This window comes from Mixophyes fleayi, chromosome 1, assembly GCF_038048845.1.
Source record: "Mixophyes fleayi isolate aMixFle1 chromosome 1, aMixFle1.hap1, whole genome shotgun sequence".
NCBI classification, from domain to species: Eukaryota; Metazoa; Chordata; class Amphibia; order Anura; family Limnodynastidae; genus Mixophyes; species Mixophyes fleayi.
Window position 1 is genome coordinate 212254833 of NC_134402.1, and position 26074 is coordinate 212280906.

The 26074-nt window shown below is 38.4% G+C and overlaps 1 protein-coding gene across 1 annotated transcript in view; it reads left to right on the forward strand.

Annotated features, from left to right (window-relative positions):
- Window positions 1-26074, forward strand: part of LOC142149471 (receptor-type tyrosine-protein phosphatase S-like) — a 418525-nt gene that overhangs the window by 310741 nt on the left and 81710 nt on the right. The window contains 4 exon segments of the mRNA XM_075204866.1: window positions 5928-5939; window positions 6085-6197; window positions 11000-11041; window positions 14606-14703. Of these exon segments, the coding sequence (XP_075060967.1) occupies window positions 5928-5939; window positions 6085-6197; window positions 11000-11041; window positions 14606-14703 (265 nt within the window).

A 26074-nucleotide genomic window follows, 5' to 3' on the forward strand; every position in this document is an offset into this window, starting at 1 on the left:
AACGGAGAAAGGAGGATTGCCATTTGAACAGGAAGGCAGACTGATGACCTAATATCGTGTGCTCAGGAGCATAATTTATTTTGATATTAGACAAACATCCAAATTTAGAGAATTCTGCCATCAAATTGGTAAGAGTAGTGGTTGGATTGTTGATTATGGCCAACAGGCCACCTTAAACAAACCAAGTTGATATTCTTAGGACCCTAACTGTAGGCCTGAGATATCTGGGTAACGGCTATTGGCCCTGGCCAGAGCTTCTATGCAGAGAACAAAAATTAACGGAGATAAAGGGCAGCCCTGGTGAGTACCATTGGCAAGCTACATGCTCTGAAAGAATGCTGTTAATTCTGATCTTGGCTGAGAGGGATATACATAGAGACAAGATCTTATGAAAACAAGAAGAGCCTATCCCCTTGTGCCCCAGCACCTTGCTCATAAAGCACCAATCTACTCTATCAAAGGCAATTTCGGCATCTGTGGATCGGAGGATGGTGGGAGACGAGGAGATTGAATGGATTAAATTGATAATTTTAGTGGTATTGTCTTTCTCTTCTCTCCCAGGGACAAAACCCACCTGGTCATTATGGATCAGTGATGGGGAGGAGAAGTTTGAGGTGATTAGCAAACAATTTAGCCATATAATTTGATGAACCACATTAAGAAGAGAAATTGGGTGGTAGCCAGGATCCTTACCTTCTTACAGGATAATGGTAATATGTGCCTGAAGCGATTGGGCAGAGAAACCCTTCACATCTGATATCTCATTATAGGCCTGCAGCAGAGGGTTTCATGAATTTTAGCCTCAAAAGCTTCAAAGCCCTGTTTGGTTGGAAGCATTTTTAAGTATGACAGAATTCTACACAATTCTCCACACTCTCGTTGGCTCGTCTCAGGGACAGGAGGCGAAGCTGCAGTGTTTTCGGCCTTGTCCTGTTGGATCAGTTGAGGAGAGGATGAACGGATGGAAAGAGAGGGTGAGTTGGCGAAATGTTGTTGGAAGGCAGCTTGATTCGTGGACTCTCTTGACTTTCCCGCCTCACTTTTAGAGGATCCCTTCCTGTTCTTCCCCATTTAGAGCCACTGGACAACCTGAAGATCACGAAGTAGTTGCAAGCTTTACTACATAATAAGCCCAATGTCAAGTTTCTCCAGCCCCCACCCCTCTGAGGTTATGTTAACAGGACAGCATTAGGGAACTAGTCTCGGCCAGGCACGGAGACTGGCATGTGATATCAAGTCGCACGAGAAACTCAGGCTCAGAGTGAAAGCTCACTATACGTTGAGGTGGGATAGTTCTAAGATGAAAATTAGAGTGGGTGATCCAGCTACACATAGCATTAGAGAATATTGATGGGTATATATGGTCACTGCACCATTGATATGAAGATAGTGGACTTAGTGTATAGCTCTGTGCCACACAGATGGCATATACGATACCACCCAGGTAAATATTCAAAATAACAATAAGTAGGTTTATTTAAGAAAATGGTAGCACCAAACAGCAATAATAATATTTTTTAAGAATAAGCAACACATCTCACTATAGTTTCTGCACAGCCAGCATACAGGGCATAAAGAAAACACCTAACCAATCTCCAACTCACTCTCAGGGGAAAATGCTGTCCATCCTGGCTTTTTCATGGGCTCGTTCCTTTGATGCTACTGGCAAAGCAGCGGTCCCAGGTCATTGTCACTCCACTTGTTTTGGAGACAGAGCTCCACAAGCTAGGGAGAGAGCTCAGGACAAAAGCAGTAGTCCAAGGAACAATTGACTTTCCAGTCAGTGGGCAGAGACCGTAATCTCAATGCCAGTCTGACATCAGCTATCATTAGGTAGTGGTAGTTAATGAATGCAATCTTGCTGTCCTGGAAGTGTTTTTTCAAAGGCAGAAATGTCCTCCTGTGGAGTTTCAGGAGCTGCCTGATGAACTTTACTCAGTTGTGATGAGGTCACAACCCACAGACATTAAAATTGAGGTGAAATTAACCGCCTTCTTTTATCACAATCCACCCTATCTTTAAGAGCTATTGTCACCTTCCCTAGGGTAATGCTGTCCTGGATGCTGAGCCACAATTTTTAGCTCCTCTACCAACTAGGTAGGGACTAAGTTCAATGTCCCTATGTTTTTGGCAGGCTCACAAAATGACCCAGTCCGTGAAGACTCCCATGAAACAAGCTATTTACAGGATCCACCAATCAGTCCAATAGGACCTGTAACCCATAGTCAGAACTTTCCAGCTAAGAAAAAAAAACAACCAATTGGATCCTTTTCAGTCAGGCTTTCGCTCTCAACACTCCACAGAGACTCCGTTGACTAAGGTTTTCAATGATTTGATCACTGCTAAAAACAAAGGCTCTTACTCTCCTCTAATTCTCCTCTATCTCTCTGTTGCATACAATACTGTTGACCACTCTCTTCTCATATAAATGCTATAATCCCTAGGTCTTCAAGACACTGTTCTATCCTGGTTCTCATTCTACCTTTCTAATCATTCTATCAGTGTTAATTTCTCTGGATCCATCTCTGTGCTGCTTTCTTTATCAGTAGGAGTCCACAAGGCTCACTACAAGGTCCTCTGCTGTTCTCTATCTATACCACCTATCTTGAAAAACTAATAAGCTAAAAAGCTTCAGTATCATCTCTATGTTGTCCCACGTAACTGACTGTCTTTCTGCCATTTGGCTGTCCTCTCGCCAATTCAAACTCAATCTTTCAGAAACACAGCTAATAATATTCCCACCCACCAACAGAAGTTACCTACCTGACATATCTATTTCTGTCAACAACATGACCATAAATCCCACCCCACAAGCTCGCTGCCTAGGTATCATCCTTGACTCCCAAATATCCTTTGCTCCCCAAATTGACTCTATATCTAAATCATGCTACATAAATCTAAAAAACATTTCCAGAATATGAACATATCTTACTCAAGACACTGCCAAAACTTTAATTCATGCACTCACCATCCGCCGCATTGACTATTGCAATTCCCTCCTTACTGGTCTTCCCCTAAACAGACTTAAACCCCTATGATCTATTTTGCTTGCAGCAGCCAGACTGATTTTTACATGCAACTTGTTCTTCCTCTGCTTAGTCAATTTGTCAGTAAGTCAGTCAGTATAAAATTCTTCTACTAACATACAACACCCCCTGACCAACACTGCTGTGTGACGGGATCATTTAGCCAATGAATCACTTTTCAGCTTTGCAGTCTGGCTGGCCCGAACCTCAAATTGTAGACTTAACCTCATGCATCAAACTCCCATTGTCCCATAGAGTATAAGCTTGCGAGCAGGGCGTTCTCTCCTCTTTGTCTGTTTTACCCAGTTTGTTTATTACTTTACTGTGTTTGTCCTCAATTGTAAAGTGCTACTGAATATGTTGGCGCTATATAAATAAATTATGATGATGTAACGATTCTTCTTGTAGTATAGGTCTGTAGTCCTTGTTGGTCTTTGGGTAGTGAAATCTTTTCTTTGCTTCTTGGCCTGTAGAGGAGACCAGAAGATGAGGAAGAGGCTTAATGCAATACGCTCTGTAGGTAGTTGTGATCCCTTTTGGGAAGTAGATCTAACTGGAGTTCTCACGTATGCCATCTTACCTCTTTGTCTGTTTTACCCGGTATTGTTTATCACTGTGTCCCCAATTGTAAAGCGCAATATAAATAAATGATGATGATGGCTTGTGCAGTCTCTATAGCCAACACTAGATGGTAGCAGAGGACTTAGTAGTGGTGAGTTCAGCAGTATGGCAGCCAGGTTACCCTGGAAACAAGCCTGTTGGCAGAAGAGCCCAGACAGCGAGCAGCACCTATAATGTTTCAAAAGAATCCCGGGCTGGCTGCACAGAATGCAGTAGGGCAAGTCCTGTAGCAGTTGATATCTGGACTGCGGGGAGGGTCCCAGGAGCTCCACACAGCTTTGAAGGACACCAAGATCAGTCAGGGCAGACCAGCACCACCAGGAAGGTCCTGAGGAGAGCGGAGACCCGGTAGGGAGTACGGATTCGACAATAGAAGACAAAACTGATCAGAGGAAACCCTGCTCAGCAAGGGCCACAGCTCCAGCTCCAGCCACCACGTTCCAGGAACCAGGGGAGGATCCAGAAGCGCTCCACCGGGCGGCAGTGAGTCTGCACCAGAGAGTGGGCCATAGAAACAAGCCTCCTAAGTAGGTAAGTGGTCACTATTATCAAGCACCTCTCCTACGCTGGGGTGGGATGGCGGTCAGTGACTGGGACTTCCGGTCGGCCGCAACGATCGGGCAGCCGTCTCAAGTATACCAATTCCTCTGGAAAGCAGCTGGGGGGTCCAACAGCAGCACCCCAAAAGCTCTCAACCCAGTGGGAATCTGATGCGTCAGATGCAAGGGCCGTCAAGGCTCAGAAGGGCTGTCAGGCAGAAAGGACCATGGATTAGCAACGGCTGCAGGTCCTGGCCAGCATTTGGTATCTTCCACGTCAAAATCTGCTAGGGAGGCTTATTGGGCTCAGGTTACAGGATTTGGGGCGAGAGACCCTGATGTTTATGGATTTGGTTCCGTGAGTCCCCTCATTCTCCTCAGTAGAAGTGCTGACACATATTATGGTGGCCAGGACACACCCCATTGCTGCTTTTTTTTTTTTTTTTTTTTTTTAACTTTGGCGCATATCACACTACTGTTTTTTGGGGGGTTTTCATCATTTTACTTTCACCCACAGAAAGGGAAGTAAGGGTTGAGGAGTAGGAAAGCTTAATGTAAATTTAGAAAACATGTAGACATATATGGTTTTTGAATATCATGGTGCTGTTGCCTAAATAATATCTATCTGTGGTTCAGAAAATGCAGCTGCTCTCAGGCATCCATTCTTATGGTTAAGCCATGCTACTGCTAAACCTCAAGGGATTATGGGTCCCAAGAGCAGATACGAATGTTTTGATATTCACAAGTTACTTTGTAAACCACAATAGAAGCCATTTAAAAATATTTACCAAACAGCAGCCTTGAAATAATAGTGAGGTTCTCCACAAGCTGTTATTCATTTAGTTTGAATATCCATGTTCCTACAGAAGGGATAGATTTTCTGTTTACAAAGGGACAGTATTATAGTAGCTGCATTTTGCAAGAGAAGTATGAATCGCTTGTGAATGTTATTTAAGCCTAGAATAATTAACTTATACCATGGTTTTAACTATTATTTGTTAGAAGTAAAATTTTGACCTGGTAGTTTTGATCATACTAAGGTGCATCTTTACAGTACATATACAAGGTTATATGACCCAGGCTTTATTTTGAGAATGTTTGTAGTTAAGAGTTTTCAATGGCTCAGAATGTTTGTGGTAATTTTTAGTTTAGTAATCAACTCTTAACCTATGGTTTATATATAAGATACAGGAAACCTGGGTTTATGCCAAATTGTTGAGTAATTGTAGGAATGTGTTGTAGCTGTTAATTTTCTATTTACATAGTTCTGGAAATTTGTATTTTTTTATCTCAATTTGCATAAACTTGACAAACATGTACTTGTTTAATAGTAATATTTTGTAATGCTGCAACGCCCTCCATTCACTTAATCAATAAGGTTGCCTGAACCTAAACCCTCTCAAGGACTATGTACCACTTGTATAAAGGGGCAACAAACTGTTCACAATATTTGAAATGTGGTCTGACTAATGACTTTTACAGTAGTGAAACTATGTTTGTTTCACATGTGTCAATTACTGTCTAGTATTATTAATAATTCCTATCACATTTGAAATTTCCCCAATTGTATTAAATGTAAGTAGCATCATTTTTACAACGACCTAGGTGCATAACCTTTTTCTTTTTTAAATCTATTTGTGTTACATGTTATTCACTTACAATTAATATTGTGTGATTAGTATTTCTGTTTTAAAATTGAATATAACATGTTATTTCTTCCTCTGTTTGCCTCCATGAACAGCAAACCTGACAGGTAAGAGTCATTTAAATATCTTAATTTTATGAATATTAAAATAGAGCACATAAAATAAAAGGACTTATAAAAAGACATTATCCTTAATGAACACTTCCATTTGTTTTAGAAAACAAAATTCATTATGAACTTTTTAATTTTTAAGCAAAAGGAAAAACTCAGAACCCAGGACCAAATGTTTGCTGAACAATGCAGAGATCCCTCCTCACCACCCTACTGATCCAGTGGAGATGAGACGAATTAACTTTCAGACTCCAGGTAATGGCAGGTTTTTCTTAAAATGATCTGTTTACTGAAATCTCCATTGACAAGTAAATCATCTATACATTTTCACAAAATCAGCTCACAAGAAGATTACACTGTGGTTAAGACACACACCTATACCTAGGGTGCAACAAATTTGGCACATTTCCTCTGTTTAGGGAAATATACTCCCATTTATCCACTGTTCTTCAAAAGATACTATTTTATGGGTATTGATTATGTGAGCTGTTTCACATTTGTCCAATTTCCAGCTTCACCACTCTCTTGAATTCGTAATTACATAGGTATTTTTTACTGGCTAAACAATTAAAAATTGGATGTGTTTTGTTATAGCTCTTTGTGACTTTTATGTTGAGCAAAATCCTGTTGTGGTTTTAATATTGAAAAGGTTCCAACTGTTTTTATGTGTGAGGTGGAATTTTATCACTTTATTTTCTTGAATGTCCATCATTTGTTACTAAACTTTAATAATCATAGCCAGACATTTGGTAGATTTAATCACCAAAACATTTTGTTCATAAAGTTCTGACATAATATATTTTCTTCACCAGTGAAACATAGATCAAAAGTGATTATAATAAATGGTATGATATGTTAACAGAAGTTACAGCAGCAGTTTTTGTGGCATAAAGTGAATGTTGGAGTAATACATTACGTTTGCTGTACAGACAATTTTTTTTGTGTAGCACATAATCTTGCATTTGCTAACATTTTGCTAAATTGATTTAAAAACATTTTTAATACAAACTGTGTATGATACTATGGGGGGAATTCTGTTGACTGCGTTGTTCGTAAGAACAATGTTGCCCACACACTATTACTGTCTCTACACGCGCATTATTACTAGAGATGGGCGGGCTCGGTTCCCCGAGATCCGAATTCATCCGAATTTAGCCTATCCGAGTACCGAGCCGAGCACGCTCGGTACTCTCCCGCCCATTCGGATTCGAAATCGAGATTTGAATCGTATTCGTATTTCTGAGCTCTGTTCTCCCGAGATTTGAAAAGCATAAATACCAGCCTCCACAGCAATCCATTGCCATTTGACAGAGGAAGAGAGCAGGGTTAGGTCACACTGGCTATATCAGCGCAGGGACAGAGCAGTAATTGGACACATTATTGTTTGTATGCAATACCATTGTAATCTTAATACCAGTTGTTACAGCAGTAAGAGGAGGATAGAGGAGGGTTTTTTTGTGCAGTTTCTGGCACTCCAAGTGCTTTTGGGGTGTCCCCCATTCTTTTGCATTAATATTTCTGGCTGTCAAAAGTCATATTTGTCAGCAGTATCTAAAACAATTTGTAGCACTAAAAGTGTTTTCGCCTCATAATGGATTCAAAGCAGTCCACATATGAGCAGGTTCAGCAACCAGGTTCTGTCACCAGTCCTTATGGTAGTGTTCCCAGTACGTCATCTGGACAAGGCAATGTCAAACTACACAGTCTTTTGAAATCAGTCAAAAAAACACACACCAAAAAAAAATATACCGTGTTGAAGCGAAAAAGTGTAACTGAGGAAAAGTTAAGTGCCGATAAAAAAAAAATTGCCAACATGCCATTCTACACACGCAGTGGCAAAGAGAGAATGAGGCCTTCACCTTTGTCTATTAGTGGCAGATCAAAAAATGTTACCGAGCCTACAAGTGGTGCACAACTACTGTTACGCGTCAAAGCCGAGCTGCAAGATAACAGTAAGGCATTAGAGGATAATGTTTGCTCTGAATCACAAATGACACCAATCCCAGTGGAGAGTTCATCCAATAGTGGGATGTCTAGTCGTGAGTAGGGCAGCACAGTGGCCTAGTGGTTAGCACTTGTGCTTCGCAGCACTGGGGTCATGAGTTCGATTCTGACCATGGCCTTATCTGTGTGGAGTTTGTATGTTCTCCCTGTGTTTGCGTGGGTTTCCTCCGGGTGCTCCGGTTTCCTCCCACACTCCAAAAACATACTGGTAGGTTAATTGGCTGCTATCAAAAATTGACCCTAGTCTCTATCATCATCATCATCATCATCATCATTTATTTATATAGCGCCACTAATTCCGCAGCGCTGTACAGAGAACTCATTCACATCAGTCCCTGCCCCATTGGAGCTTACAGTCTAAATTCCCTAATATATACACACACTCACACAAAGACAGACAGAGAGGGAGACAGACAGAGACTAGGGTCAATTTTTTTTTTTGATTGCAGCCAATTAACCTACCAGTATGTTTTGGAGTGTGGGAGGAAACCGGAGCACCCGGAGGAAACCCACGCAAACACAGGGAGAACATACAAACTCCACACAGATAAGGCCATGGTTGGGAATTGAACTCATGACCCCAGTGCTGTGAGGCAGACGTGCTAACCACTAGGCCACTGTAATTGGCTGCTATCAAAAATTGACCCTAGTCTCTACCTCTCTGTCTGTATCTATATGTATATGTCTATGTGTGTGTGTGTCTATATTAGGGAATTTAGACTGTAAGCTCCAATGGGGCAGGGACTCATGTGAATGAGTTCTCTGTACAGCGCTGTGGAATTAGTGGCGCTATATAAATAAATGATGATGATGGTGAGCATTCTGTTAGTGTACCCATAAAGAGGGACCCTTTCAGCAGTTCTGCTGATGTGTGCCTGAACAGCCCGAGTGTAGCCGGTGATACTCCAATTGAGGATGCCACTTTGGAAATAGAAGAGGTTGAGGGGGAGATTTGTGTAGGCGACGAGGGCACTAATGATGATGTTGATGATTATGATGCAGACAGATACCAAATTGCCTTTCTCAAGTTATATTTATATTCTAGACTCTATAACGGCTGAGTAGTTTTCTATTTTACTCCTAGTGGAGAGGGGGTCTGATGCAGACAGATACCAAACTACCTTTGTCCATTTATTTTTACATTCTAATTCTACAGTCTATGCAGGCTGCTTTTTTCTATTCAACTACAAGTGGAGGATATAATATACACCCAAAGACGATGGCTACATTGCCAATAATCAAAGATGGAGGGGGGGAAGACAACCAGGTTTGTCTTTATAATTTGCAGGCAAGTATTAGAATTAACGACGGCCTACCAGGGATTAAACTGTTTTTTCATAATTTATTAGCTTTAGAATTACCTCACTTATCCAAGAAACTGGTGGAGCACTAAATGTGGTTATTTTAGACCAAAAAAATTATATTTTTTCAAAAATAGCAAAACAAAACCAAAACCAAAACGTGCAAGGGCAGTTTGGCAAAACCAAAACACGACGGTAATCCAGATCCAAAACCAAAACACGGGGGTCAGTGAGCATCTCTAATTATTACTGTTAGTACTGTAATTTTAGTGCTGATTCTTGGCAAAATCCAGGTTATTTTTGCCTTACTAACGGTAATAGTGCACGGGCCGTTGTTCTCACAAACAATGAGGTCAGTTGATTTCCCCATATACATCTAAACCATTCAAGCTGCGCAATGCTTTGGACATATACATACCTGCAGTATATCAGGCTTAATAAAAAATGTTTTTTCTTTCGAAGTATTATTATGATACATTATTATTACCTCACTTTTTATTATTATGTTAATATCTTTCAACAATTGTGGTTGGAATATTTGCACATATGAAAGATGAATCATCATAACCAACTTAGCAAAATGAAGCATAGCCTCATCATCTAAATGGTAATATAATGAGTGACAAAAGTGCTTTTTGCATACATATGCACTCATTTTGTTATTTTAAGATAAATCTATTAAGAATGGCTATTTTGTAGTGTATAATAATATTCATCATTGTTAAGTAGAATTTTGCAGAATCTATTTTGTAGATACAGTATGTGACACATTCTGTGCAACATTAGTTTAAGTCAAAAAGCAAGTTAACCAATTAGGTCAAAGGAAGAGCTCTAGGGGTGGGGTCATCTACAGCTTCTCTATTATTTCTAAGCCCTCACTATCGAGAACATGGAGTTAGGTATTATTGGTGACATTTTAAAATATGTACTTTAACTCATGATACCGGAATCAATCAGTATGTTTCATTTTCTACAGTACAGAAATATAACCATTCACCTTTTCCTGTCCTAAAGATACAGGTTATGTCATACTTACCTACTTTCTTCAGCTCTCTTCCGGGAGCCAGCCAGTGGAGGGGGGCGTGAGGGGGCGGGGCGGCCAAAATCGCGTCATTTCGGCCCCGCCCCCTGTGACGTCATGACGCAAATTGCGTCATTTGACAGCGGGGGGCGGGGCTAAACGCCGCGATTCATCGGGAATCGCGGCGTTTGGGATCTAATTCTGCCCACTTCACTAGGAAGTGGGCACTTCCTAGTGAAGTGGGCAGAATTCGGGAGATTGCCACACTCGCCCGGGAGTCCGGGAGACTCTCGCAAAATGCGGGAGTCTCCCGGACATTCCGGGAGAGTTGGCAAGTATGGGTTATGTTCGTAAGATATATAAAGATTTGCAATATCTATATTATGACCAAGATGCCTCTTGACTTGCCTACAAATGAAAAAGTGATTAATTATGAAATCATGTAAAATAAGAGGACAAGCTTTAAGTAATTGCATCACCATAAACATTGGTTCACATTACAGCCTTTAGCCTTTTTATATTTTGATATAAATCATCATCATTTTTCCAGTTTTTCAGATGCCATCCATGTTAGACTGTGCTTCAATATATATGTGCAATACACATTACACAATAGACAGAAACAAACATAATGTCTGTTGTTAATGGTAACCCGCTATGTGTTCTTGTGAATATGAAGAAAGGCAGAAAAGAGAAGTTGTTTTTATTTCTTTATTTACTGTTCTTTGCAGATTCTGGTCTCAGCAGTCCCCTCAGTGACCATGAATTTGAAAGTTAGTTCCTGTCTGTTTTGTTTCTGTTTATTTTGGCTCTTCAACTGCTGTTCAACTTTTTACATTTTCTCCCTTTTTTTCTATTTGTTTTGACTTTCCTTGTTCCCTGAGCTGTTCACATTCCATGTTTTTACTGCAACATTTCTGTGCCTGTCTCCGCAGTTGTACAGTTTAGGTTAAACATTGTCTAGTGTGCAGATTGTCACTATTATGTCATTGGGGGTGGAATTCTTACACATATTAAATGGATCCAACTTTGTCTTTCATGTTTGATACGTCCAACGTAGTTCCACTCATCACTTCTGGCTTTATTATTCACTTAAAAAAGTAATTGATGTACAGCATAATCATAACAGTAGTGGTACTGAGAGAATTCCAGCTTACATCTTCCCTTTAATTTAATTTAATGAGCCTCATTATACTCTTTATATTGAATGCATTGGGATAGTCTTACATATATCTTCCCTATAACTAGTTACTAAAAAGGATAAAGTGTAGCGCACTGAGCTCCCTATTTGTTTGATTCCGTGACCAAGCTCCAGAAATGTCCACATTTACTTAATCCAACTGCTTGTTTTGTGATCAATCCTACTTGTATTATGTTTTTTGGTTTATTTTGGACACAATACATTGTCAGACTGTGTATATGTTTGTGACCATGTATGTATATATTCATAAACACTATGAGCAATTCCCAGAACATTCAATATTTTGCTATATAGGTCCATATAAAGGAGTACAGTAAAATGTTTTAATTATTTTAACCATGAGAAAAGTTGTGTTTGTCAAATGTAGCCCTGAGCTAAATATTGCAAATATCAATGCACAGTGCTAACTAAAAGGTCAGGTAAAAATGAACCAACATTATTTAAAATAAATAATTAAAGCATACATACATTTGCAAACCTTTTACAAAACAAATGCTTCTTTGCTGTTTAATATTATAGCTTAGTAGATATTACTAAACATGTTTTTAGTAGATGCTGAAATATTGGTATACATCTGCACAGAAGATAGAATCACCGGTCCTAGACACTAGATTTTCCTAGTGTTTGTACTGGATATCTTTAAAATAGTTTAAAAGAAGAACTGTTAGTACTTGGACCCTAACTGCAAGATGCTGTAAATTGATTGTCATGCTTGCTTGGCCATTTCTGTTCCAATTTTACAAAGTGACTAGTTTGTGCTGCTGCTGCTTGTCAATATTACCACTGCTTTGTTACATGACACTAACGGGGCTCGAAATTCTCCATGGCAAACATTCTCTTCCCATTTAATGAAACATGCAGTTTTCATCATCAGCCCCACTTCTCATTGCAATGTCCTAGGGATCAATATTGGTGCTATCAGTGATGGCAAATAAAAGGCCCCTCTAATGAAAAATTTACTGAGGTCTGATATGTGTGTACAACCATGGCAGCTAATAACCTACAGCATTGCTGCTGCAGTTTAAGAAGTTATATATGTTATTAAAATCTTTATGGCTCTATGAATTTTCCATAAAAATAAAGCGATTCATGTTTGTCAAACAGGATTGAAGATTAGTATTTATCTTGTAGTTTGGTTAGTTTGGAGTATCATTCAACTGCTATGGTCCTCAGAGTCCACAATCATCGTACATTTGCAGGCTATTCCTATTTGTACACGGTTGCGTTCATTAGCAGTTTGGATAGAAGTTATCAGGAATATCTCAATCACTAATTAACCCAGCTGTGTTGAAAAATAGATATATTCAGAGCAAACATGTTATTGTTCCATCAGGATCAGAGGTGGGGAGTTGACCTCGAAGCTTTGTAGAATGTATATAGATGGTATTTTGTGTATCCACTTGTACAGTCTAAACATACAAGTAATATTTTCAGGTGACACTACTGAAAATTGTTGTATGTTTCATAACTCCAACATTTCCTCAGCTCCTACTATAACATTATTGCCCCCAAATCCTTAATGTGTTTATTTAATAGAATGTGCTAGTCCCTTGATGGCGCAAGTCTTTTTTTCTTAATTTAAACCCTCTGTGTTCATTACTATAGCTTGAGCTCTGACTGCAGAATGTCTTTAGTAAACTGCATACGTTAGACAGAAGGAGAATTGTCCTAAAGTTAAACTCTTCTTGACGTAATAAGAAGCAGGTTTACCTGAATAAAATAATATAATTCTGAAACTCTACATAATACTTAATATAAATAAAAATCTAGAGCTTAATTTCTATTCAGTAATACAAATGTTTTCCTTGTGATTAATGTAAGGGGCATATTAATTGTCTGTTACACCTTAGTGTACCAAATCCAATCCATAACCAGAATTAGTTTGTGATCATTCTGACTGATTTATGACTATTTTGTAGCATGTTGTTTTTCATTTGCTGGTAATAGTTCACACATACAAATATTTAAGCACTTAATGAACAGCATGACTAGCCCCCTCGCTTCCAGCCTTCAACATAAGTTTGCTAATTAATACCTTTAATTGACTACTTATCGTAAAACATAAAGAAGACATTAATAACATTCCCAGATCTAAAAGTAATATGTCCAATTTCGTGATAAAGCTTGAAACTTTTCACATAGTATAAACATTTGCTTTGTAGCTGAATGCAGATGATTATTCAGTGTTAGCCATTTCAGACAGTGTCCATCAAGGAAATTGCTGGACAGGTAGTCTGCTATGTGTAAGAATATATATCACATATTTTATCTCAAATGTCAACTGCTCATGGTCCGTTTACATCTTTTTAAATGTTTTATAGAAGACAATTGTATTTTAGGTTATAGGAAACATGAAATTATGAAAAAATTAAGCCTACAACTGACATGCTCCCAAACAGCCTTATATATTGTAAAATACATGAGGCTGTCAGTTGTAGGCTTTATTTTTTCATCATTTCAACTGTGTACAGAAAAACATTGGTTGTGTGCTTAGTTCAGAGTAAGGGTGATGCAGACTACATCGCAGCTGGCTTCAGACAGCTTCAGCATGTGTGTATTGTATGCACGGGTTCATAGTGTGTTATATGGATGAGTTTGCAACCCTACTTCAACATGCTAGCCGTTCTAGAAATAACATATTGGATAATAGGTGCCTCAATCAATTATCAGTCCACTTGTATATAGTTATATAGTATAAGGTGGCTACATACTGTACTTGAGATCAATGTCTTGTCAGCAAAGTAAGACCTGTCTCTGTCCAGGTAAGTATATAGCCATTTTGGCTTCAATATCTGATCCCTTTCACAAACTCATTTCATATTTATATTCATTACACATAGAATTCACCTCACTGTTTTTCTCTGCTGCTTTGTTTAATATTTAATATTTAGATATTTTACTTTTTTATGTTCCTTTGACCCCCAGCCAGTATCTGCTGAATGTGGGGCCATTGAAGGGAAACATATATCTCATTTATCTTTTATTATTTCAGGATAAAATTTCGAGCCCTGACCTCTGAACCTGTTCTAACCTCTGTCCTTTCATTGCAGATCTCACATTTAAAGATTTTTTTTAAACTTTATTGAGTTACTTTAATCAAATGTTCATTTTAGTCCATGGTTTTTCCATCTTGCAGGTATGCTTAATCATCCACCAATACCTATCGCTGATCTTTCTGAACACACAGAACATCTAAAGGCTAACGATAACCTAAAGTTATCTCAGGAATACGAGGTAAGAAGTTGAGTGTGTACACCTTTATGTGGTTCATTTGATGAATCTTGCATTCCCCACTGTAAACTCTTGTGGTTTCTGAATAAAGGATAGTGGTGTTTGGGTTGAAAAGATGAGGAACAGATGACACTAAAATGAAATGTATAATTAATATATCTGCAATTACTATAAATACAAATACAGGGGAATAGCCACACACAATACTGTGGAGTCTTTGATCTGTGGCTTTTCATACACATATCCTGTAGCAATTTTTTTGGTGACGTGCACCATATAAGAATGATAAGGTGTCCATCCATGGATAAGAAAAGGGAGAAGAGCAAAAAAAGGACGACCTTAAATAATTGCATTTTAACAATATATGCGTGTCATCATTCATTATAAATTGTACACACACATTAGTAGACATATAAGGCTATAGATTTACACTGTATAAATAATAATGCAAAAGGTAATACTTGAAGTTAGAGGGGTAATAGAATGAAAATCTTAGCTTGCTAAATCAGTTTACCAATATTGCTGCAAAAGAGCAGATATAGTACAGTCTATAAAAGTTATTCACACCCTTTGACATTTTTCACATTTTCTTGGTTCATGGAATAAAAATAGGCTTGGAATTCCAATTCCTCTCACTGATACAAATATATTTATTGTCAACAATATCTTTATTAATTATTATTTTCATTATTTAGAAATAAAAAAAATTGTTTTTTAATCATGGTTATGACTATGGTTTTTCATAAAATTACATTACAAAGTAAAATACAACCTAAGATATACACAATGCATATTAATTAGACAAGTTACATAACATCAAACACATGGCCGTATTATCAGTATTTAGACGTCACATCATCCATATTTTTGTACTAATTTGTTCAGTATTCTAAGATGATAACTAAAATTAATTAAGCATATTATACCATACTTTATTACATTCTGTTCTATAATATCCAAATACAATTTCAGGGTATACATTGTGCACTCTATAACATAAAAATATGCTTCTCTACCAATCAAGCACGTGTACTTAATTACACAGTTTTACCAGTGTAAACCTTTCATGATTAGCCACATCATTGACTGCCAGTATTTAATCCTGTAACCCAGGGATTTATGGAGCCATCCATGCTCTTGCCATACACACGTTTGCTAACATTAATACATTTATTATGTACTGTTGAGTTATTTTATCCACAATCTATTTTATTTATCCATGTATGTTTGAGTGGCTCCTAGTGAAACAAGCCAGCGGCTCAATAACCATGGAAAATAATGTAGGGGACAGTGGACAATAATGGTATAGGTCCATTTCACTGTAAAAAGCCTTGACAGTATCAAGAAAAAATACCACTGTCTAGTCAGTATTTACTATTTGTAGATGTGAGTACAGTCTCATAAGGTTTGTAATTTGAATTGGGTGGATAGGTGGACAATTTCCGCTGTGAATTTAAGGTGCATAGTATCATCATCATCATCATTTATTTTTATAGCGCCACTGATTCCGCAGCGCTGTACAGAGAACCCATTCACATCAGTCCCTGTCCCATTGGAGCTTACAGTCTAAATTCCCTAACACACACACACCCACACACACAGACAGAGAGAGATACTAGGGTCAATTTTGATAGCAGCCAATTAACATACCAGTATGTTTTTTGGAGTGTGGGCGGAAACTGGAGCACCCGGAGGAAACCCACGCAAACATGGGGAGAACATACAAACTCCACACAGATAAGGCCATGGTCGGGAATTGAACTCATGACCCCAGCACTGGGAGGCAGAAGTGCTAACCACTTAGCCACCGTGCACCTTGGCCAATAATTTATCTGTTGACAAGAAAGATATGGGTCTGTAAGGCTCAGGGTAGAAGGCATTCTTACCAGGGGATTTATACTTTTACCACTATTCAAGTCTCGGGGATAGATGGGGGAAGTGATCTAATCTCACATAGTTGATTAAATGATTCCAAAAATGTGAGGACAAAAAATTATTTGTTTTTCTTATATAGATCTATTGGAATCACTTCTACTCCTTGTCCAATTCCATCTATATATGAGTAGATTTTTATGGATATATTGGATCTGTGAGCCATATATCTTATTATAATAATTATAAAATATGGTTGCTATTTATTGTTGTATGTACTGCTTCTCTCCCTTATCATCCATTATCTCATGGGCAGTTATGTTTGTGTCTTTAGCCCTTGCCAGGTAGGCCAGGAAACTGCCATTTCTAGCCAATTAGGTATATTTAGTATTGTCTGATAAAGAGTAGCCTATGTTATTACTTATACATTAGAGGATCAGCCCAAGCTTTTTGATCAATAAGCCATTCTATTTGGGTCGCCACTGAATGCAACAGTATGTGGACCTGCTCTAGTATTTGCTCCAATCCAATTTCTTTTCGTTTAAAACATTTCTTTATTCAGCCACTCTAGTAATAAGATTACCCCTCAGAAAAACTTTAAAAGAATCCCAGAGTATAGGTAGGCCCACCTACCATGCATTCGCTGAGAAATATCCTTCACATTGTCCAATAAAAAAAAATATATTGAAAAATGTACACTTTATTTGCAAAAAAATATACAAAAGACAGACGTAAAGACATTACATGTACCGTCATTGTTTAACCAATTAAAAATTTGCCCCTATTAATGTCAACCAAAATGGATTACAATTCTAAATTAATTTTTGACCTCTTGGTATAGTCAAAGCAATGCTTTATAGGGAATAACAATCAGATATGCCTCATGGCTTGTAATCAGCATCTTTTATAGAAGGTCCTAATATTTAGGAAACACTTTCTGCATAGAGCGGGGTGGAAAGTTGAGAAGTAGCAGTACTGCTTAGTGTTTGGATACCTTAAGCACTAGACATCCACTAATCCCATCTCCTCTGTTAAATGCCAGATGTTTCTGACCTCCTCTCCCCCCCCCCCCCATGGGTACATTTTCCCTCTATCAATCCAGTTGTATATTTTTTTTAACACTGTGAAAATCCCCCACACATACAGGTGGAAGTGTCATAAATTCACTACATTTACTACATTTTTTAAGAATTTAATTGTTATGTGGAAGGGGTATATACTGTGTACTGTCAGAATAATCGAATGGGAAAAATTTTAAGTGGCCCTTATAATTGGCACCATGGATTCATCTGCACTTTCTCAAACAGAAAACATAGTTGTTTTCAAATAAAGATTGATAATTTCCTGAAACTTTACCCTTGCATATCATAGTAGGACCACCCAAGTCATTATTTTTTGAAGGAGAGAGTCTTTACACCTATCAAATGTGTCTCAACCAGACATGCCACATCTGGGTTGTACTTTTTGAGTTGGCCTAAACTAAACTCCTCTTCAGCTTGTCGTTCAGCCCTTAATTTTCCAGGTGAGCAGTTGGAGTTAACCCATTACCAATCTGTCACTGGTCACCAGATACTATATAAGTATTGAAGTACTCATGGATCATATAGTTCACATCTTAGTCTTTCCGGCCCCAGTTGTCCTTGCTAGTACTCAGTCCCTGTCCACAGTCTTCCACTATAATCAAAATATTATTGTAGAAGGGTCATATTCTAGAGGTCTGGGATTTTCATCTCCCTGATGGTCAGGCAAATGTATGGACGACTATTTAATAACGTTACTTATGGCTATTACCGTCAACCAACTCCTCTCAAAGATAATTCTGATTCAACCTAAGAATTATAATTCTTATTTTCCCTTAAATACAAAGGCCTAATATTCATATAATAAGTTATGCTTATCTCTTCAAGAATAACCGCACACAAGATATAGCTTCATTTAAAACGTGTTGTATCATTAATTAACATTCTAATTGTATAATTTATGTATATATTATAAAGCAGTAGACAAGTATAACAGTATTTTACACAAACTCAACAGATTTCGTTTACTCTTCTAGCATAGGTGATATAGTATAGATTTTCGTACAATACATTACATTCATTGCCTGTTTTATAAATATATAAGTCATTGGGGCATATTCAATTGACGGTGGGATCGCCGAAAATCCTGCGCTCCAAAAATATTACCGTTATTATGGTAATCCTGCGGGGGAAAACCATTAATATGGTAATTTACTCACTGGATTTCAGCTCTCAGCTCAAGGAGCTGCGAGCTGAAATCCAGCGAGATATTACCGTATTAACGGTAATATTTTTGGAGCGTGGGATTTTCGGCGATCCCGCCGTCAATTGAATATGCCCCATTGTGTTTGTGTTTTGACCAGCTATTGTGTAGTGTAAGGGAGTGTGTATTACCTATTGTCTAAAGATGTGTGAGTGTAAGACAGTGTGTGGGGAGGAGGAGGAAGGGAGAGACACAATCAAGCATACATTTTAACCTTCCAAATATTCTCACATTTATCTCAAAACCTCTACCATTTATTCATATATAAACGTCTACCATTTATTCTCTTATTATTTCATTTCACTTATCTCAGTCAAAGTCCAAAATGTGTAGTATAACTTTCATCATGCTTTGCAACAGTCATTATTCACTATCCACATTCCATTCTTATGGAAGGTGCTAGATGGCAGCCATTTTACAAGCACGGTAGCTTCTAGATCACCTCCATGTTGCCATATTGACTATTTCAATTTCTTCATCAATAAACCGCATGATTTCATCGTTTTCCATTACAAACTTCCTTTTAACAATCTGACCACTTGCTGAACAATACTATCAATGAGTATGGTCCAGTTCTTAAACCTCTAGTAATATAATATACTTGTAAATTCACCACAAATATCTATATTACATCTATTCTAAATAGCTTTTGCAACAGTCACAAATGCTACCATTTAAACCAACAATCAATCCCAAATATAACAGGAACTCCAGGAATTGTACAGCATTACAGGAGTCAACATATTGTCCGCCATCTTGTAATGGCCTAATTTACTGCCAATGTAACATTCATAGCAACAGGGCCCAGTTCTTATTAGACTACATAATCGCATACAAATCAGACTAACACCATACTATTACCTATGTTATATCTACACAGCATTGCAACACTATTACAAGACATGCAGTTATGTAACACTATCCATACCAAACCAAAGTCTAATTTTTGAAGCCAACACAAACTCCAAATAGCTCTTGCACTAACACCATTTTATATGGACTCAGACAATTCCATTCACATTTACCACCTGTAGACAAACATCCATATCTCAGCTATATTCTAACCAAAAATCATTCCTTTTCACATACTAACCATATGCATCCAGATTCGACCACCTTCCATTCATTCCATTCAAAACGCCATTATAACATTTTTCCTGCTAGCCAGGGCCTTCCCAGGCCCCCATATACAGGGCGACATTCAATTAGTTTCCAACAGCCGGGAGCCATCTTTGCATGTCCTATCCAGGTCAGATCAGCCAACAAAAAAAGCTTCACTTCCTCTTTCATGAGATCAAAACCCTTTTTCCTGTGTGGAGTTTACCTTTCCACAGGAAATAGATCACAGCATTTCATATCTTAATTTTGAGCAACTAAACAGACTTGCACAAGCATTCACAAACCTTCTGTTTGTATTGGGGGAGGAGAGTTTTGTTCAGAGCCACTTCTGACTTAAGCATGGCAGAATATTGATTATATTATATAAAAAAAAATGGAATATCCTTATCAATTATATTCAAATTCAAGACCTTCTTGATGTGAAAAAATAACATAAATACTATTCCAACGAACTCACCTCATCCCATATCCCCTACTCTGTATACTCAATGCCAACTGGCATACTTGCATCCTAAACAATTCTGTGACTGGATCACTTAGAGACAACTTATTATTTCACTTAGTGGCGCAGTGTGACAATGTTTATCATTGCAAATGTACTGAGTTTTGAATTGTAAATGTACTGATGTCATGTTAGAGTAAATTTGTTTCTCTAACTGTCTGAAGAAAAGAAATCCATGCTAATTAAGCCTTTTCATCTGAGAGTTACCAACACACATTTTTGGCTTGAATGCACAGGAAAGGGGTCCTTAGCCTTTCATCCTGTGTATTGGAAAGGTAGGAAACCTATTTGAATAATGATATAGCAAGTATTTCAGGAAATCACAGATTGATGTGAAGTTTGTTACATTTAAATTAAATGAAATCCAAGTTCAGAGAATATATTACATCCTGATGCTAGTTGGATGCAATATTTCAGACTTTTTGGTGCCAGCTAGGATCAGGGGGCTGGGTTAACACCTGCCAACATGTTTGACAGAAAGAGTATATAAGGGCTGTTGCTTGTATTTTAACTGTAGTATTATATCATATGTACTTCTGTATGATCACTAGTACCTCTAACTATTGTGTAGAGGTCTTGTCAGGGCCCTTTAGCAATAAATATCGCTGCTTGAAGATTCTGCTTGAAACCTATTGCCTGCTTTATCCTGTGACTAAGAAATAAGTTTACAATCTAATTCATTCCCTGGCTGTCCTGTGTTTAGCCCAGCGTCTCTGTCAGCTCTCTGCCCGCTACCCAGCAGTCATGAACCATAGTAAGTTGTTAGAAGGTACCAGCCAACCCACAGCAAAGAGTCGCTGCAGCAGCAATACCAGCTACCCAAAAGTAAGCGGCTCTAGGTACCATGAAGGAACTTAGTGGTGGTAGCAAGATTCTCCTACAACATTTGCGCAGTTGGCAAGGTGACACCAGTAGGAGTGGTCAGTAACAGTCTATTACTGACAGTGAGAAAGAAACCCACATAAACTGTGCAAGAAGACCATCCCTTCATCCTACTTCCCCAAAATACTGGATAGCAAATCATCATCATCATCATCATCATTTATTTATATAGCGCCACTAATTCCGCAGCGCTGTACAGAGAACTCATTCACATCAGTCCCTGCCCCATTGGAGCTTACAGTCTAAATTCCCTAATATAGACACGCACATAGACATATACAGACAGATAGACAGGTAGAGACTAGGGTCAATTTGTGATAGCAGCCAATTAAGCTACCAGTATGTTTTTGGAGTGTGGGAGGAAACCGGAGCACCCGGAGGAAACCCACGCAAACACAGGAAGAACATACAAACTCCACACAGATAAGGCCATGGTCAGGAATCTAACTCATGACCCCAGTGCTGCGAAGCACAAGTGCTAACCACTAGGCCACTGTGCTGCCCAAATTAAGCCCATTCAGTCACAAACACCTACAACCTAGAACTAAATTTCAGCCACCTGCTATGGTGTAATCCCCAATTAAGACTCCAGATGTGACTGAAAAGTTAGAGACACATTTCTAATAATTTTATGTGTTAGCTATGGGTTTTCTAATGTTGTTTAAAGTGGTGTAATACTCCTTTTTCCCAGAGTGTCTTTGGTGAGAAGTGTGTTTAACGTTTGTTAACTAAATAGGATTTTTCACCTTCTTCTGCATACTTCAAACTGGTCTTTAGAAGCAACAATGGCTTCTATTTGCTGGGGCGTGGACTACTAAAGTTTTTAGTCTGGTTTTGTTATAGAAAGATATTATTTATTATAGAAATGGTATAGAGCAGGGGTGTCCAACCTTTTAGCTTCCCTGGGCCACATTGGAAGACGACGAGTTGGTTTGGGCCCCGCACATAAGATACACTAACAATAATGAAAGCTGATCATCCAAAAAACCATAGAAAACACAGTTAACATATATATATATATATATATATATATATTTATATATATATATATATATATATATATATATATATATATATATGAGAAAAAAAGTGATATAGATATATATATATACTTTTTTTTCAAATCCCCCATACTTACCTTTCAATCGCCCTGTTCAAAAAATCCTCTCTAGTTATTATACTATAATCACTTTTTGTATTGTTTCGATGCAATATCAATAAAGTGCATTTAAGCCAGGCATTGTATATCAGGGTGCCCTGACCAGGCCTGCGGTACCTGACATATACATCACTGTGACCCCAAATTGTGACCTGTTTTGCTAATTACACCACTATGTTAGTTAAGGGATAACAACTTATAATGGGCCAAAGAGAATAATATATAATGCCCCATTAGTATTACAAGTAGAAGTATGTAGCAGGGAGATAAGGTCCATGATGCTCCAGGACCAGGTGACTTTTATTCACTGGTCAGCGTCGGTTGAAATAATAAAAAAAATCCCCCTTAACTTACCTTTTAATCGGCTTGTTCTCCTGTCCTCTTCTCTTCTTTTCTCCAATTCTGTGCTGCTGATTGTTCTTCTCGCACGGGTGTCTCCTCTGTGCTGCGCTCCGCAATGGATGTTGGGCGTGATGACATCACGCCCGACATTCACTGCGAGCACCGCACGGAGGAGGGGACAAGGGAGGGAGCCGGAGTACCAGCTGACGTGTCCGCAAGGTAAGCATTTTCTTTTCTTTTTTTTGCAGGATTTTTTTTTACCATTAACAGTGCTGCCCCCTTGCCACAACCAAAAATCCTTCTGGGCCACATTTACAGGCGTGCTGGGCCGCGGGTTGGACAACCATGATATAGAGGTTGATATATAACAATGGAAACAATTTAAACCTTGGGCAGAGTAAAATAGAATAATAGTCTAAGATAGCAGCATAATGAATAGGAATACCTAAAACACAATCTGTACTTTATACACCTTCTATCCTCTATTACACTAAGAGGTACCTCTGTCCCACTTATGTATGAGTTGATTGAGAGCATATAAAAAACTCTAATCACATAATCAACTTCCTACGATGATACACTATTATCACACTCAACCTTGCTTCAAGCAGAGTAACACAAAGCATGAAGTACAATTTGAAAAGTAGATATAAATGTTCACATCTTTGGTATCAGGGAGTGATAAAGATGCCTATTCTTGGATTGGAAATGCACAAATACAAGGTGTATAATTAAATCAATAGCACAATCCCTCTGAGTCACTTGTTTGACTGAGCACTCAGGATTTCCAACAATAATACTACTTGTTATATTTTTCTTAAATGATAAATCTTTCATAAAGAACAACCAATGCTACTTCTATTTCACATAAGGTAAATGAATGCAGAAGCACATTTAGTAAATGCAGGTTGTCCCCTCGTTTTTACTGTGATGCTGCAACACACTGTCTCCTTTACATTAACCTGTGTCACAATTCAAGCTCGTAATGTTTCCACTGGAGAAGATTACCTTTAATAGGTTTTATTACTTTTTATCTTTAGTGTCTCAGTACTAAAGTTCATATCTATCCATCCCTGCACTATATCCTTGATACTTAATCATAGTCCTGCAAAAGGGTTTTTAAATATAAATCTTCAGGTCTCCCCACCAGTTCCCTGTCTAACTAACAATAATAAAAGACAGTCCTTTTAAGTATAGAATATCGTAATTGGGCTCCAGCTTTCAATGGCAGCATGGTTCCCCTCAGGTATGGAGTCTGGCAGCCGCATCCACTCCTCTCTTAACCTTTTCCTTCAATCTTCTACTCTCTCTCCCTGTTGCTTTAGTCACCTGCTCTCTGTGTGACTCTAGATGCCAGCATGAACCTCTAACTGAGCTGGGAGATGTAGTCCACTGCCATCACTGCGCCGCTCAGCTGTGCATGCGCGGCCTGTACGTGATGCTGGCGCTATATTCTAGTAGGTTAATTGGCTGCTATCAAAATTGACCCTAGTCTCTCTCTCTCACTCTCTGTCTTTCTATGTGTGTATGTTAGGGAATATATGTATGTACGCTCCAATGGAGCAAGGACTGATGTGAATGCGTTCTCTGTACATCGCTGCGGAATCAGTGGTGCTATATAAATAAATGGTGATGATGATATACTAAATGTGGAACTTAGAACCAGTACATTCCCCACTGTTAAACCCTTGAAACATGAAAATATTCATAAACAATATTTATTGCTAGCTCTTTTTTTTAAATCAAGTGTTTCACAAAACCAACATGGTCCATTGAAAAACTACACCCCCCCCCCACCCTCCCTCTAAAAAACAAAAAAACCTAACATAAGTTCACATCAAGCATATATAATAACAAACGTTTCACAGTCTGTTAATAGGTAATGAATCACCTTAATCAAAACAAATAATTATTGTAGAAATATACAGTGTAAAGTAGGACAAACAAATAGGCTGTGCAGGTCTTTGCAGAACTCTCTAAAACCAAGAAGAGAATGGGAAGACAAGACAACCAAATAAAGGTCACTCCTTCAATATCATCATCATCATCATCTTCTTGATGGGGATATATAATGAACTGAGACTTATCCCAGCGAGTCAAAACTTTGATATTTATGTAAAGTTTCTCTACTCTCATACATAAACCAATTGTGAATACTAGGTGCCTCAGATGCCATCCAACACCTGACAAGTATGACCTTAGTCAAAGTTGTAAAATAAAAAATAATTTATTAAAGCACTCCTCCAGGGTATGGCCTCTCTCAGGACAGAGGGTTAGGGCAGTTTCCACTGTGGAGAATATACACTTCCACAACTCTTCCCAAAAACCGTACAGAGCAGAGAAACTCCCGAGCATGTACCAAAAGGTTCCTTTAAGTGTGTACTTATTACTAGCTTTTTATTAATAAACTACAACACAGGGCCTGATTATCCAATAGGCTGACTAGGCTACAGCCTAGTGCGTGAGGCTTCTGTGGGTGGGGGGGGCGCAAAATTTTTGGGAGTGCAAAATTGTGACATAGTGAGGTAAGAACTGACATTCATTTTAAAGTATAACAGAATAATTGTTCTCCAAGTTAAAAAGAAAACATGACAGAAAAATGTAGTAAGTTTTTAATCTTGATGTATTCCCATGATAAAGGCTGAAGATAATGAATCCTCCTTGGACGGGTGCTTGAGGGCATATTTGCATGGCGTAGAAGGTAAAGGGGTGCTATGAGCTATTAACCTAGGGCGGCCTGAACCCTTATTCAGGCCCTGATCAAACATGAGGGCTACAAGTGTGGATGTCCATACAGATTTATTATGTATAAGCATACTTATGAGTTATAGGTAGTGTTCAAAGTGGGGGACTTCCGGAGCTCAGTGTATACCCCAAACAGCTTTGGTATATTCACCCAGGATTTACCCAATATTGTGTAATTTATCAAGTAGCTGAGCCACCAATGCTGGATATAAACAGGACTTTAGATTGGAGACGGGGGAAATTGCATGCTCCTCTATGCTCATACAAGCCATGCCCCCTAAAATAATTTGTTATTAGTTACATAAGTATTCATCCATTTTGCTAACTTAGGTGGTGCAATCAAATGTTCTTAATGGGTCCCAAGCTTAATTGATTAGAGTCCTCCTGTGTGTAGTGTCAATTTATTTAAAATAAAATACACACTTGGTTAGTTTGTTTCCAAATCTGCTTCACCATGAAGCTCAAAGAAC